A 16648-nucleotide genomic window follows, 5' to 3' on the forward strand; every position below is an offset into this window, starting at 1 on the left:
GGGAGGGTGGTGGTAATTACGACATTTCTAGCACGTATGCCGGGGTTTTGACAAGTGGACAGATGTGTTTATGTCACAAGGGTGTATTTTTCCATGCTGGGTCTTCCCTTTCTTCACCCCGGGGCTCACAGTCTCATCGCCCATCGACTTGGAAGAAATCGTGAGGCCGGCATGGAAATATACACCCTTGTGACATAAACACGCCTGTCCGCTTGTCAAAACCCCGTCGTACCTGCTGGAAATGTTGCAATTACCACCACACCGTGCCCTAAACGCTCACCACCCGCTAGGAGCCGCTATTCCCAAGATTTACCATTCAAACTACTCCAACCTAACTTTACATGACCTTCTAACTGGGGGGCTTCACCCCTCTCGGCCCCCTCTCTGCAATAAAGACTGAGTGAAAGTGCGAGATTTCCATACGTGGCAAAAAATTTCTCAAATATATCTAAACTACTCCACCCTAACTTTACCTAATCTTATAATGGGGGGGCTTCACCCCTCTCCACCCCCCCTTTTCTATGGACACTGAGTGAAATTGCGATGTGTCCATATGTGGCAAAGAATCCCTCAAATATATTTAAACTACTCAAACCTAAGTATATGTAACCTTGTAATGGGGCCCGCAGGGGTCTGGGGTAAATTACCCCCAAGTGGGGTAATTTGGTCTTTTTTGTGGGGTAATCAGCAGACACAGGAGGCCAAAAAAAAAATTTCTAAGTATAATTCTAGCCATTGCATTAGGCTTTAGACGAGGGCCGCTGAATCCGTCCTTTTAGTCAACAGTTCCCTGCATAATATACCACATACAAATATATTAACACATTTTTTTAAAGTATGGGCTACAAAGCAGTTGTGTAAGCCTAAGCAAAATGGGGTAAAGGAGGTGTGGAGAGCATGCAGGGTAATGAGACAACAATGGTTGGGGGCTTCACCCCCCCCTCCCTCTTCTATGGAGACTGAGTGATATTACGTGGTTTCCATACGTGGCAAACAATGGCTGAATGTATGGAATTTCCCTACATCAAGATAAATGAGGCCGTGCGAGCGAAAACGTACAAAGCGCCATCTGGCCAAAAATGCGATTTTGTGGTATAACACTATTTTGACCCTTCCTTTATAAGCGAGGAATGTCGGTTTGTACAAAACTGCAGTGGAAATAGGCCTGGGAGTCCTTCAAAATAACCCTACATTATCACCTACGCAGTTGAAAGTGAGATAAGAAAGCAGTCGCGAGCGAAAATGTACAGAGCGCCAATAGCATCACTGCAAACGTGCAAGCTTTTCCGTCTAGCGCGTAGTGCAAACTCTTAGCATTTATTGTTTATTAGTATATTTTACGTTTTGTAACTTCCTTCATGTTCCGGATTATTATGAATATCATGAACTGTGTATGACATATTAAAAAGTTAATTAATATTGCACATCATGGATGTTTTTGAAAAACCTACTTTTTCGGACCTATATATTTTTTTTTTTTATAACTGAGTACATGCCAATATTCTACATACCTTAACCTTCATTTTGGTCTTTGATTGAAGTGTCCACCTTAAAAACCAATGAAGTTATGATAATTTAAACATTGCAAAACTTTAAACGCGATTTCCCGCATTTAAAAAAATGGCGCTTTGTACGTTTTTGCTCGCACGGCCTCAAATGTAAAGAATTTCCCTACATCTAGGGTATTTTTCAACCCACATAACTGAAAAACATTTCCTGTTTGCCGCTGTATTCCCCGCACTCCCAAAGGCCGTGAGAGAATGGAAGGAGAGAGAGAGAGAGAGAGAGAGAGAGAGAGAGAGAGAGAGAGAGAGAGAGAGAGAGAGAGAGAGAGGAAGGAAAGTAAGGTAAGTAAGTGAAGAGAGAGAGGGGGCCCACCCTGCCACACACCCATGGTTGGAATTCACCCCCCATGCCCACCCTGCCACACACCCATGGTTGGAATTCACCCCCCATGCCCACCCTGCCACACACCCATGGTTGGAATTCACCCCCCATGCCCACCCTGCCACACACCCATGGTTGGAATTCACCCCCATGCCCACCCTGCCACACACCCATGGTTGGAATTCACCCCATGCCCACCCTGCCACACACCCATGGTTGGAATTCACCCCCCATGCCCACCCTGCCACACACCCATGGTTGGAATTCACCCCCCATGCCCACCCCATCACACACCCATGGTTGGAATTCACCCCCCATGCCATGGAAAGGAAGGGAAGGGAAGGGAAGGGATGGGAAGGAAAGGGAAGGGAAGGGATGGGAAGGGAAGGGAAGGGAAGGGAAGGGAAGGGAAGGGAAGGGAAGGGAAGGGAAGGGAAGGGAAGGGAAGGGAAGGGATGGGAAGGAAAGGATGCGAAAGGAAGGAGGGAAAGGAAGGAAGGGGTGGGAATGGAAATGAAGGGAAGGGAAGGGATGGGAAGGGAAAGGATGGGAAGGGATGGGAAGGGAACGGATGGGAAGGGAAAGGATGGAAAGGGAATGGAAGGGAAAGGAAGGAATGGGAGGAAAGGAAGGAAGGAAAGGAAGGAAGGAAGGGATGGGTAGGGAAGGGATGGGAAGGGAATGGATGGGCAGGGAAAGGAAGGTAAGGGGAGGGAACGGAAGGGAAGGGAAGGGAAGGGAAGGGAAGGGAAGGGAAGGGAAGGGAATTATGCATTATTTCAAAAGCCAATTGTTACACATCTTCACTATTTCTCTCTCTCTCTCTCTCTCTCTCTCTCTCTCTCTCTCTCTCCAGGTGTGACCTACCCGTCAGTCTCCTGCCTGAAGGGTGAGGCTGTGTGTGTCCCAGGATGAGCAGGCTGTCTTGCAGGGTGTGGTCGCTGGGCTCTCCGGGGCGGCTGGTCAGCTCCTACGGAAAGGGAAGCTTGGGAGTGATTTTGCCTCAAAAAAAATAAAGAATTTGGGTGTTCATAACCCCATGACTGCTGATTTCCTACAAGAATACATCACCAAGCTGCAGGAGTGAAACAAAAAGTGGCTGCTACATTTCACAGAAGAAAAATATAAAGTTCTGCACCTCGGAAGGGGATATCCAGCACACCAATACCACATGGGAAACACTCCACTATCCACCACAGAGGCAGAGAAAGACCTGGGAGTGTATGTTACCAGGCTACCAGTGAAGGGATATCCAGCACACCAATACCACATGGGAAACACTCCACTATCCACCACAGAGGCAGAGAAAGACCTGGGAGTGTATGTTACCAGGCTACCAGTGAAGGGATATCCAGCACACCAATACCACATGGGAAACACTCCACTATCCACCACAGAGGCAGAGAAAGACCTGGGAGTGTATGTTACCAGGCTACCAGTGAAGGGATATCCAGCACACCAATACCACATGGGAAACACTCCACTATCCACCACAGAGGCAGAGAAAGACCTGGGAGTGTATGTTACCAGGCTACCAGTGAAGGGATATCCAGCACACCAATACCACATGGGAAACACTCCACTATCCACCACAGAGGCAGAGAAAGACCTGGGAGTGTATGTTACCAGGCTACCAGTGAAGGGATATCCAGCACACCAATACCACATGGGAAACACTCCACTATCCACCACAGAGGCAGAGAAAGACCTGGGAGTGTATGTTACCAGCCTACCAGTGAAGGGATATCCAGCACACCAATACCACATGGGAAACACTCCACTATCCACCACAGAGGCAGAGAAAGACCTGGGAGTGTATGTTACCAGGCTACCAGTGAAGGGATATCCAGCACACCAATACCACATGGGAAACACTCCACTATCCACCACAGAGGCAGAGAAAGACCTGGTAGTACAGGTTACCAGGCTACCAGTGAAGGAAAAATCCGTGCCTATCGCAGCGGACAGGTGAGGTACCAAATCTAACGTGTCATAACCTAAACTAAACTAATGCAGGTAATTCTTTACAAGAGGTCCGCCTCCCCCTCCCTAAAATGGGGAAAATTCCCTACTCCCGAAAGTTTAGGGAAACTTCCCGTCCTGTTATCGCCGTTTGGCGATGTGAGGAAATAGAGGAAAATGAGAGAGGGTGAGAAGTGGAGAGAGGTGGAAGAGTGGAGAGGAAGGAATAAGGGAGAGGTTTACTATTGCAAAGGCCATTTGTCGTCGGGAATGTTATGACAGTACGGTCAGAGAGGTCACCAAATCCATCAGGCCGGCCTACAGTCGTCTGAAGGCGTCCTTGTTCAGAGCCATGAGTGTGTCCCACACAGGAGGGAGGTACGTACGAAGGCAAAAGGCAGACGGTTAAGGAAGTTGATGCAGGGAAGACGTTGAGGCGGACGAACGACCGAGAGCCCGAGGTGTTTATAGACCCTGACGGTGTAAGGTCCGTTGAAGTTGTGTTCTTACGTGCTATAGTGCTCCACATGTTGTACTTGTATGTATGTCAAGCAGTCGGACACCTGACGGTGTATTATAATGTGTTATACTGATCCGTGTATTGTCTTTTGTACTCGACTGGACAGCAACGAGTTATCACTGATGTATAAACGCAGTGATGAGAATAGATGATTCTCGGAGTGTGATGGTTACATGTACTTCATACTGACAGGTTTGATCCATAAAACTAGAGACCACATCAGACAGGCGGGACTTTCCTTAACAATCAACTGACTGCAGTTACATGTCCCGCGCTGCATATTTCTGACACCTTACACCGTGTGTCCAATATATTTAAACTACTCCAACCTAACTTTACATAGCCTTCTAATGGGGTGGGGGGGCTTCACCCCTCTCGACCCCCCCACCCTCCCTGCTATGAAGACTGAGTGAAATTGCGTGGTTTCTGTACGTGGCAAAAAATCCCTTGAATATATTTAACCCTTAAACACATAACCTATTAAATTATACACCAACACATGTGGAGATCTTTTAAAAAATGAAAAAAATACTTCTAATTGTATTTTATTCAAACTAAAAACAGCATGGGCAATGGCAAACTTAATCCTGTTTCTGGAGAAACAAATATATGTAAAGATTGATAAGTAAGTATTAGATTGGATAGCCCCAAAATCTCCAAAACTCATGAAAAATAATACACCTGTTCACAATACATTTTGTATCAGGCCCTCCCATGCAAGTACTCCCATGTAGCGTGTCCCAAGTACAGCCTGGGAGTGTGGGATGCAGCTGATGTACCCCTAGCATTCTGGCACCACTGCTAGTTCTGAGGCAAGCTATCAAAAAAGTTGATATTTTATTAGTGCAAAAAAAAAGTCTGGATTATTTTTGTACAAATGTACATTGGTACAGTTGCAATTCATAGAAAATTATTACTTACATTTGAGTAATTTGCAGAGAGCCTCCTTATACAAGTAAAGCACACACTGCGGCTTTTCCTAACATCATTCCGCGGAGGACACTTCCTGCACCGTACTATGCAGGAGCTGATATTGAACAACACCGCCTGCTCCAGTGCTCCCTTAGGACGCTGAACATCAATGGGGGTGTTGCAGACGGTGGATATGAAGGATTGCAAGGGGAACTGAGGTGAACCAGTTCTCCAGTTACGTTCCTGTTGGTGTTATGATATGGTCTACGGAGTCAGCTCCTTCGTCAGGCAGTGTCCCAGGCCCAGGCTTCCTTGAGCTGGTGGATCTCCCTTCCCCAAGTACGGTTTTGGCCCCAATAGGTACTCCCTTGTGTTGTCAGCTATAAGGACAAGTTTCAGTCCATACTTGGCAGGCTTATTGGGAATGTACATTTTGAACGGTCAGCGCCCGTTATATATATAAATATATATATATATATATTTTTTTGGGGGGGGGGACTCGTGTAATACAACGTTGTTTTACGTATACACATACATAGGGTCGAAACGGGCACCAATCGCTTCTACACTGGACAGGAAAGAGTGAGAGCGGCATGCACACAACATCGACAACATCAAAGAGAACACAAAAGCTATCAGGCATCACAGCTGTCTGGCGCCAATGAGGCGGCTGTGTTACCATTGAGAAAATATAGTGTGGTCCGATCCGACCCCCGGATGTGTTTAAAGGTTAAACACTCTGCAAGAAAGTGAACACTGCAGCAGCTACTTGAAAACTGAGCAAACACAAAATCTTTCTCACTTTTGAATATAAAAATTTCACTCCTGGCAACCTCTGTGGTGTTGGGCTCCAAAACATATTTTTGCAAGAAAAGGCATCGTCCATGTTGCAGCTTGGTCCTGGGGGAAAAAAAAAAAAAAAAAAAAAAAAAAAAAAAAAAAAAAAAAGCTTATAAGAATAGTGCCATCACTCTCTTAATTAGTCTTTATCCCAATTCCTGATTCAAGCCGTGAAAGGAAATATATAAATCCTTAAATATATATTGAACAAATAAGTAAAAATATACAACTTTATGAAACAAATAACTAGAGTTTTTACAGTAAACTGGTTTATGAAGAATTCAGCCAAGAAAAACTAGACAGCAGCTGACATATATAAATATATAAATCCTTAAATATATATTGAGCAAATAAGTAAAAATATACAACTTTATGAAACAAATAAGTAGAGTTTTTACTGTAAACTGGTTTATGAAGAATTCAGCCAAGAAAAACTAGACAGCAGCTGACAAGAGCATGGGAGGAGGAAGACCAAGCTTCTGTTTACCTCCTCACCTGGACCTTCCAAGCATTGAGAAAGTTGAGCAGCATGACTGTGCCCATCGCACTGTCTCCCTCCTCCACAAGCTTGATGAGCAGCACAGTGGTCGGCAGGTCACTGGGGAACACAACACTGCTACTACAATGGGTCGCCTTGTGCATGCCCAGTCTCTGCCATGATGAGGTCAGTGCTGAGTCAGAGGGCAGGAGAATAGCAGAGTAGATTATTCAGTAATAATATATCCAAAAATAATGATTTTTTTCCCAAAAATTTACTATTGTGTATGTACACAGCACCTTAAGTAAGCTTACACACACGTTAGACCTTCAGAACACTCTTGTGCATCTAACAGTGACCCAACACTGCAGGAGCATATAATTTTGGTGACTTTTGTTGTTAAGGATATTCTGAAACCAATCAGAGAAAACTAATTCAAAATATCTGTACAGGAAAAGGAAAACCTGTCATATGGAAAGGCTCATATCTGAAGGAAGCAATGGCTAGGTCAGGTTAATGAAGGTATTCTTCCACTTGTTGGCCTTCACCAGTCAAGGTGTGAAGCATGTCTTACACACCACACTTTTCATCCCCTGCATCACCAGCTAACATGAGCCCTACTACTACGTACCAAATTTCCATGAAGAGTTTGACAAAGCCGGCACCCGAAAGGAAGGGCTGAGAGACGCTTCTTCATCTTGCTGTCCTTCATCTTCCACCTTTGATTAGATAGTTAGTGTAGCTTGTCACAAACAGCCTCGTAAGAACCATCAGGTTTGCTGTTGTTTGTTCTTCCTTAGTGTTCTCCAGCCCCAAGGCCCCAAGTGAGCTGTGAGTGGAGGAAACAGACATCATGCTTCTTACTACTTCACCAGACACTCAAACTTTGCATATTGAATTGCTCCAGATGCCCTGCCCCCTCCCTCACCAAGGCCTACCCTCCTTTCATCTAAGCAATCAGCTCCCTTAGCTATGGACAGGGGCTTCAGCCTAGTGTATGGTGACTATAGCTGCTGTACGTCTTCCTTCATCAGCTTTAAACTTGCAGAATATTCTTAAAGCAATGCAGAGATGCTTTGAAGGGAGGCAGACGCATCATGCCTCTTGTTACCCCACCAAGCTGTCCCGTCAGGCACTAAACATCCCATTTTGCTGTCCTGGTACTTATTGACACTCAGAAAGACATGGAAATGGCACTAAGGAAACAGGTACGAAAGACTAGTTTGCCTGTGACTTGACCAACTCACACGCAACTTTCCAGACAAAATCAGCCGTGCTGTTCATGGTACTCCTGATCAGCACCTTCATCCCTTTCATCAGTAAACCCTAGACCAGCCTTCTTACTATTGTTTCTCCTATAGCTAACACTCTCTCAGGATGGAAGCATCAACATGTCTGGAACTTTAACGATTCTTTGGCAATTCCTCCTGTCTGTTCGGGAGCATGTTGTGACAAGGCAACTTTATCTTTATCTTCCTTTTTGATGATTTGGCACTTGGTTGTTCTCTTTCCTTACAAACAGGAAAAAAAATAATTATGCTTCTACACTGGACACTCACACTAGCCCCTGCACGTCCTCCTCTGTTGTGTGGGAGGTGAGGTAGCGCAGCTGTGGCCAGGGATTTGGTTGTTGTCCCATTGCTCATAGGCATTGCAGGACCACCACCTCCTGGACCAGCTCAGTCAGGAGGTTATGTCGCTCACTCTGGAGAGAAGAGTAAAAAGCAGCTTTATTTGAAAGGGTTAAACATGGTGAGTGAAGCTTTCCAGTGAACAAAATGGCTTGAGAAAGGTAATATTCATAGAGAAGTTCTTGTACTAGTAAAAATGGTTGCACAATGGATACAGATACAAAAATAATATAAATGGATGCATTCATTCATCAATACACAGACAGATGGATACATGAAGAACATAATTAAATATAGAACCATAGATAGATATTGATAGACAGAGATGGACAGAAAAATACCCGGGTTGGCATAACACCCCCTCCCCCTTCCCCCCCATAAAAAAAAGGAAATCAGTTAAAATTTCCCTAAAAGAACATGTTTTCTTTTAATTTATGTATATGTTGGTGGCCTCCCGAGTCTAAGTTCTAGTTGATGTGTTGATATAAACAAGCTTGGGAATGATCCTTGTCTTTTAAACCCGACCCACTGCCTTATGTTGGGTTTTACTGACTTTTTGTATTGTTGTTTTTATCATTTTTATTCTTCATATTAAAAAATAAATCAGTCAAAATTGGTGTCATGTTTAGGGAAGCAAAAGGTCATTTTCTGTAGAGTATAAATTAACACAGACCAACCTGCACCTTGGATCGTGTGTGTGCTCTTCACTTTATAATAATCTTTTCAGTCTAAATCACACTTGAACCTCAATTTCCTAGATATTGGATTTCCCAGTAGACAAAATCTTGGGTCCTCAAGACATGTGCCCGGCTGTGTTCAGCCTTTCCTGACCCAGTCCGGGCATCAAAACAAGTCCATCAGATTCCGTCCCCTGGTCAGTTTCTGCCGCCTGGACATATCAGTATATTGTTGTCTCATGCAGCCATGCTTTGACCTTACTTTTGCAACTAAGAAACATTATGTTCATAGGGAATCAAGTTCACACATTGTGCAACTTTATATTACGTGCAGAAATTTTATGAGGGAGCTGTTGTTCTGGAATGGCATTTTGGCTGTACTCAGCTGATTGACTATCTAGGCTGGCTCTCTCCTCACCTGTGTGGGCTAACAGGTGAACCCAACACAGCTGAGACTTGTAGTGTGGAGATAATTGGGTAGACTCATTCCACCCTTGCTCGCCTCACGTGCTAGCAGACCAGCAGCTGCTGGATCTATGCTTGTATAGCAGACTGTAGGTCTATAAACTATAGGTAGAGTATCATGAGTAGTGCTTACAGCTTGAGTGCCACAGGCAATGGAGGGGAATGATTGGGAGGCTGGCCCAACCAACCCCATCCTCCCTCCTGCCAGCACATGAGGGCAGTGGTGGGCTGTAGGAGCAGGAGCAATGAGTAAACAAGTCACTCCATGGCAGGATATTTAAAATGTCACCTCATTGCTTAATGACATATTACTAATATTATTGGCCTGGTCGTCGTAGGTGTGAGGTAGGTTGCATACCTCCAAACTTGAGGACTGCCTGTAATGGCCGCAGAGAACGCAGGAAACACTGCATTGCTGCTGCTGACACTGTTCACAGGTATCAACTGCTGCTTAGGATTATCATTCAGTTCCTTCATTATTAAATTCTTATAGAAAACATTCATTGGAAATACTTCACAGTAGTACAGTGTGCTTAAGCACCTGGAGCTGAAAAAAAATTGCAGACACTTGGTGTCACTGTCCATGGTTGACATGTATTGGAAGTTTTCAAATAACTTGTTTTTGTTACTTTTTCTTAAATGTGGTGCTCGGGTGTGTGGCACTGCCAGACCCAGGGTGCCAGACAAGTATATTCCTGCCCGGACTTTTGGCCTTCCCACCATTACTCCGGGAAATGGAGAGTCCAGTCCAACACTTTGTAATGGATTCTTTCAACTCATTTACATTTTAACATAATGAAAATGAAAAAAAACAAAAAACAATAAAACTCAATAACCCCCCAAGAGAGTGTTTTTTATATTCCAGGTTTTTTTTTCTGCAAAGACAGATATAGATAGATATATTGATGATAACTGAATGTATTTATTAGAGATATGACAGACTAGCAAAAGATAGATATATTGATAACTGAATGTATTTATTGGAGATATGACAGACTGGCAGACAGATATATTGATAACTGAATGTATTTATTGGAGATATGACAGACTGGCAGACAGATATATTGATAACTGAATGGATTTAGAGATATGACAGACAGATATATTGATAACTGAATGTATTTAAAGATATGACAGATATATTGATAACTGAATGTATTTAGAGATATGACAGACAGACATATTGATAACTGAATGTATTTAAAGATATGACAGACAGATATATTGATAACTGAATGTATTTAGAGATATGACAGACAGACATATTGATAACTGAATGTATTTAAAGATATGACAGACAGATATATTGATAACTGAATGTATTTAAAGATATGACAGACAGACATATTGATAACTGAATGTATTTAGAGATATGACAGACAGATATATTGATAACTGAATGTATTTAAAGATATGACAGACAGATATATTGATAACTGAATGTATTTAAAGATATGACAGACAGATATATTGATAACTGAATGTATTTAAAGATATGACAGACAGATATATTGATAACTGAATGTATTTAAAGATATGACAGACAGATATATTGATAACTGAATGTATTTAAAGATATGACAGACAGATATATTGATAACTGAATGTATTTAGAGATATGACAGACAGATATATTGATAACTGAATGTATTTAAAGATATGACAGACAGATATATTGATAACTGAATGTATTTAGAGATATGACAGACAGATATATTGATAACTGAATGTATTTAGAGATATGACAGACTGGCAAAAGACAGATATATTGATAACTGAATGTATTTAGAGATATGACAGACTGTCAAAGGCATACACAGCTAGAGTCACACATGTAAAGGCCAAGCCACTCACTTCTATGAGGGGGTCTGCATGACAGCAAGGGACTGGGCAGGCAAGACATGGCACTGGTCTTTGCTGCTGTGGTCAGAGGGGCTGGGTGGTGCCCACCTGTTGGGCACAAAACACAGTTACTGGCACCATGCTTCCATTATCTTTAATCTAACATAATACTCTCTCTTGTTGGTGTCATATCTCCATCATATCATATTTGCCACTCTTGTTTTGTAGTGCTGGGGACAGAATGACATGCAAATATAGGTACATGAGCAAGGCCAAAGGCATGGGAACAGATTCTTGGAGACAAAAATAACATCTCATGATCTAGGGAAAGGGAAAGATCACCCATTGAAACATTCATACTCATTCTTCATTCAAGTCTGAGAATTTACAAGCTTTCCCTCAATTGAAAACTTATATCAGAGTATTTGCGTTACATTTGATACAACATTTACCGTTAAATTACACTGTCCTTCAATCTTTTCTCCATTAAAAACTAAAGTATCGACTATCTTGCTAACAATCATCTCCAGTGACTTGATTATGCATCTTGCATTTCATGACAATCAAATTAATCACAATGTTTACACCACAAAGTCACCAGTGAAGGATCAACCCTCATGGAACTCAGTCACCTGAGACAAGACTGGAAGCAGCTTCTTAAGTTCCTGATTTATGGAGTATGAGACACAAGCAAACAAGGGACAAGCCTCATTCTTCAGTACATTGTCACTGAGCTGAGCAAGACTTGCCTTACATCCAAGGACTAACTAAAACATTAGACCAATAATGGGTTTAAAGCATGATATTAACAAGTCATGTGTGGTGGGTGAAGACAGGGCAAAGGTGTGAGTTCACCACAGAAGGTACATGGAATGTCTCAAGCTAAGTGTATGCTTGCATGCATGTGTGTGTGTGTGTGTGTGTGTGCTTGCTTCAGATACTGCCTCACCTTCTCACAGGTAATCACCAGGTCCACCGTCAGCTGCCCGGCACTCACTGATGGCTGCAAAATGCAAGAAGAGGAGCAAGTTCAGTGAATTCAATGAAGAACACAACAAATGATTGGTAGATTGGTTGCTTCAAGTTGATGGATAAAAAACTTGACCGTTGCTAATTTACTGAAAGATCGCCTACGTTAGCATTCAACAGACGAAAGTCACTACCATTCCATTTATGGAGAACGTACTGAACATTTTATGAGATGGAATATTAAAGACACCCATGAAGAACAACTTAAAGGTGACAACACTGGGGAGGAAAGTGTTTGTGGATACAATACACTAATCTAATGTTATTCTGGATGAGGAAGGAGCACTGGCTTAGCTGGACTTTGATAGTACTAGCTATTTCACTACTACTAGAATTGATATCAAGGGTACAAAAATGAGGCTACCAATTTCTGATAAATTATATCATTCTAAACCAATAACAATATAGATTCCTTGTCAACAAATTGTATTCTTAACCCGGTGGTGGTGGTGGTGGTGGTGGTGGTGGTAGCAGCGGGGATCATGTTTCTTATTGGTCCCTCAGAGCGAGAAAAATGAGAAAAAACCATCACTCACACAAAGCACTTCATAATATATATCAAAGCATTTGTGATCAGTTTATGTATCATCTATTTTGAGGGGTTTATATCATGGCACAAATTTGGCCCGTCGCTGCCACATGGTAAAGCCACAAATTTGGCCCGTCGCTGGTACATGGCAAAGCCACAAATTTGGCCCGTCGCTGGTACATGGCAAAGCCACAAATTTGGCCCGTCGCTGGTACATGGTAAAGCCACAAATTTGGCCCGTCGCTGCTACACGGTAAAGCCACAAATTTGGCCCGTCGCTGGTACATGGCAAAGCCACAAATTTGGCCCGTCGCTGGTACATGGTAAAGCCACAAATTTGGCCTGTCGCTGGTACATGGCAAAGCCACAAATTTGGCCCGTCGCTGCCACATGGCAAAGCCACAAATTTGGCCTGTCGCTGGTACATGGCAAAGCCACAAATTTGGCCTGTCGCTGGTACATGGCAAAGCCACAAATTTGGCCCGTCGCTGCTACACGGTAAAGCCACAAATTTGGTCCGTCGCTGCTACACGGTAAAGCCACAAATTTAGCCTGTCGCTGCTACACGGTAAAGCCACAAATTTGGTCCGTCGCTGCTACACGGTAAAGCCACAAATTTAGCCTGTCGCTGCTACACGGTAAAGACACAAATTTGGCCCATCACTGCTACTGGGTTAATGCATGTAAGCTTAAAGACAAAAACTGAGACCCACTTAATTGGCCACATAGGAATTACTATACTCAATATGGTAAAGTTTTGTAAACACAGGAGCAAATTTAAAATGGCATACTAATGAGAACACATATAACACTGGGTCAAGGCACTGACTCGCCAAGATCAAGCTGTACTTGGTAAAAACACTCTGCTAAGGACACTGAGGGAAATTGCGTGTTTCTGTACGTGGCAAAAAATCCCTCGAATATATTTAACCCGGAAGCAGCGGGGATCATGTTTCTTAATGGTCCCTCCTAGCGAGAAAAAATCACCCCTCATACAAACCATTTCATAATACGTATATATCAAAGCATTTGTGATCAGTTTATGTATCATCTATTTTTGGGGTTTATATCATGGCACAAATTTGGCCCGTCGCTGCTACACGGTAAAGCCACAAATTTGGCCCGTCGCTGCTACCAGGTTATACTACCCAACCTAACCTTACATAACCTTCTAACGGGGGCTTCACCCCTCTCGACCCCCCCCCTCTTCTTTGGACAATGAGTGAAATTGCGAGGTTTCCGTATGTGGCAGAAAATCCCTCAAATATATTTAAACTACTCAAACCTAACCTTACATAACCTTCCAACGGGGGGCTTCACCCCTCTCGACCCCCCCTCTGCTATAAACACTGAGTGAAGTAACAAGGTTTTTGAACGTGGCAAAAAATCCCTCTAATATATTCAAACGGTAAATCTTGGGAGTAGCGGCTCCAAGTGGGTGCGCGTTTAGGGCACGGTGTGGTGGTAATTGCAACATTTCCAGCACGTACGACGGGGTTTTGACAAGTGGACAGGCGTGTTTATGTCACAAGGGTGTATATTTCCACGCGGGCTCTTCCCTTTCTTCACCCTGGAGCTTGCAGTCTCATCGCCCATCGACTTGGAAGAAATTGTGAGGCCAGCGTGGAAATATACACCCTTGTGACATAAACACGCCTGTCCGCTTGTCAAAACCCCGTCGTACCTGCTGGAAATGTTGCAATTACCACCACACCGTGCCCTAAACGCACACCACCCGCTAGGAGCCGCTATTCCCAAGATTTACCATTCAAACTACTCCAACCTAACTTTACATGACCTTCTAACTGGGGGGCTTCACCCCTCTCGGCCGCCTCTCTGCAATAAAGACTGAGTGAAAGTGCGAGGTTTCCATACGTGGCAAAAAATTCCTCAAATATATCTAAACTACTCCACCCTAACTTTACCTAATCTTATAATGGGGGGGCTTCACCCCTCTCCACCCCCCCTTTTCTATGGACACTGAGTGAAATTGCGATGTGTCCATGTGGCAAAGAATCCCTCAAATATATTTACACTACTCAAACCTAAGTATATGTAACCTTGTAATGGGGCCCGCAGGGGTCTGGGGTTTTCCCCAAAGTGGGGTAATTTGGTCTTTTTTGTGGGGTAATCAGCAGACAAAGGTGGCCCCCCAAAAAATTTCTAAGTATAATTCTAGCCATTGCATTAGGCTTTAGACGAGGGCCGCTGAATCCGTCCTTTTAGTCAACAGTTCCCTGCATAATATACCACATACAAATATATTAACACATTTTTTTTAAAGTATGGGCTACAAAGCAGTTGTGTAAGCCTAAGCATAATGGGGTAAAGGAGGTGTGGAGAGCATGCTGGGTGATGAGAAAACAATTCTTCTATGGAGACTGAGTGATATTGTGTGGTTTCCATACGTGGCAAACAATGGCTGAATGTATGGAATTTCCCTACATCAGGATAAATGTAAAGAATTTCCCTACATCAAGATAAATGTAAAGAATTTCCATACATCTAGGGTATTTTTCAACCCACATAACTGAAAAACATTTCCTGTTTGCCGCTGTATTCCCCACACTCCCAAAGGCCGTGAGAGAATGGAAGGGGGGGGGGGGGAGAGAGAGAGAGAGAGAGAGAGAGAGAGAGAGAGAGAGAGAGAGAGAGAGGAATGTAAGGTAAGTAAGTGAAGAGAAGGAGAGAGGGGGCCCACCCTGCCACACACCCATGGTTGGAATTCACCCCCCATGGCCATGCCCACCCTGCCACACACCCATGGTTGGAATTCACCCCCCATGCCCACCCCGCCACACGCCCTTGGTTGGAATTCACCCCCCATGCCCACCCTGCCACACGCCCATGGTTGGAATTCACCCCCCATGCCCACCCCACCACACGCCCATGGTTGGAATTCATTCCCCATGCCCACCCCGCCACACGCCCATGGTTGGAATTCACCCCCCATGCCCACCCCGCCACACGCCCATGGTTGGAACTCACCCCCCATGCCCACCCCGCCACACACCCATGGTTGGAATTCACCACCATGCCCACCCCACCACACGCCCATGGTTGGAATTCACCCCATGCCCACCCTGCCACACACCCATGGTTGGAATTCACCCCCATGCTTACCCTGCCACACACCCATGGTTGGAATTCACCCCATGCCCACCCCTGCCCACTCTGCCACACGCCCATGATTGAATTCGCCCCCATGCCCACCCTGCCCACCCTGCCACACGCCCATGGTTGGAGTTCACCCCCCACGCCCACAGCCTTCCCCCCACAAATAAAACATCCGTAACAGACAAAAAAAACGCCTTGAAACACGGCCGCCAGGATTAGAAGGGGTATGTCAGCCACACAGGCCTGTAAAACAGCCTATATCTCCGCCCAGGCTTACCCCCGTGGCACTCCAGGCGGAAAGCAGAACGGTGAAGAGTGCCAAGTGCCAGGCAGACAGTAACAGCCTCCCTCACCATGAATAAACTGAGGAAATCACTTTATAAATCTCCGCTTCGTTTTGTCCCGTCTGCCAGTCTGCCATCTTGAAGGACTACTTGTTTTAATGGTACCGATAACAGATTATTGGTACTTGTTTTGGTATCGGACCTGCTGGTGACTTGATACCGGTATTGAATTGTTGGTTCTAGTTTGGGAACCGTTAATAGCAAGCAGTATTGGTGTATTGGTTCTGGTTTGGGTACCGGTACGCTATTATCGGTACCATGTATAGGATATAGCAGGCCCACTCAGAATAGGTACCAGTTCCGTAGTCATTGGTGCCGATAATATTGGTACCTACCACTACTACCACTATTACTACTACTGCTACAAGTATAAGTATATGATGAAAATAGCAACATTAATAATAATAGTAATAAT

The 16648-nt window shown here is 44.1% G+C and overlaps 1 protein-coding gene across 3 annotated transcripts in view; it reads right to left on the bottom strand.

The window, feature by feature from the left end:
- Positions 1-16310, bottom strand: part of LOC126996399 (uncharacterized) — a 61835-nt gene extending 45525 nt beyond the window's left edge. Inside the window, exons 1-4 of one of the 3 annotated variants that reach the window (XM_050856814.1) lie at positions 16167-16295; positions 11227-11322; positions 6617-6792; positions 2755-2857 (exon numbers count right to left, since the gene is read on the bottom strand). In XM_050856814.1, coding sequence (XP_050712771.1) covers positions 2755-2857; positions 6617-6792; positions 11227-11322; positions 16167-16245 — 454 coding nt within the window. In that variant the 5' untranslated portion in view covers positions 16246-16295. Of the gene's footprint in view, positions 1-2754; positions 2858-5290; positions 5445-6616; positions 6793-11226; positions 11323-16166 lie in introns of those variants that run through there. The other 2 variants (XM_050856787.1, XM_050856795.1) reach the window with 2 other exon arrangements.
- Positions 16311-16648: the final 338 nt, after the last annotated feature.

This window comes from Eriocheir sinensis, chromosome 1 (assembly GCF_024679095.1).
Source record: "Eriocheir sinensis breed Jianghai 21 chromosome 1, ASM2467909v1, whole genome shotgun sequence".
NCBI classification, from domain to species: domain Eukaryota; kingdom Metazoa; phylum Arthropoda; class Malacostraca; order Decapoda; family Varunidae; genus Eriocheir; species Eriocheir sinensis.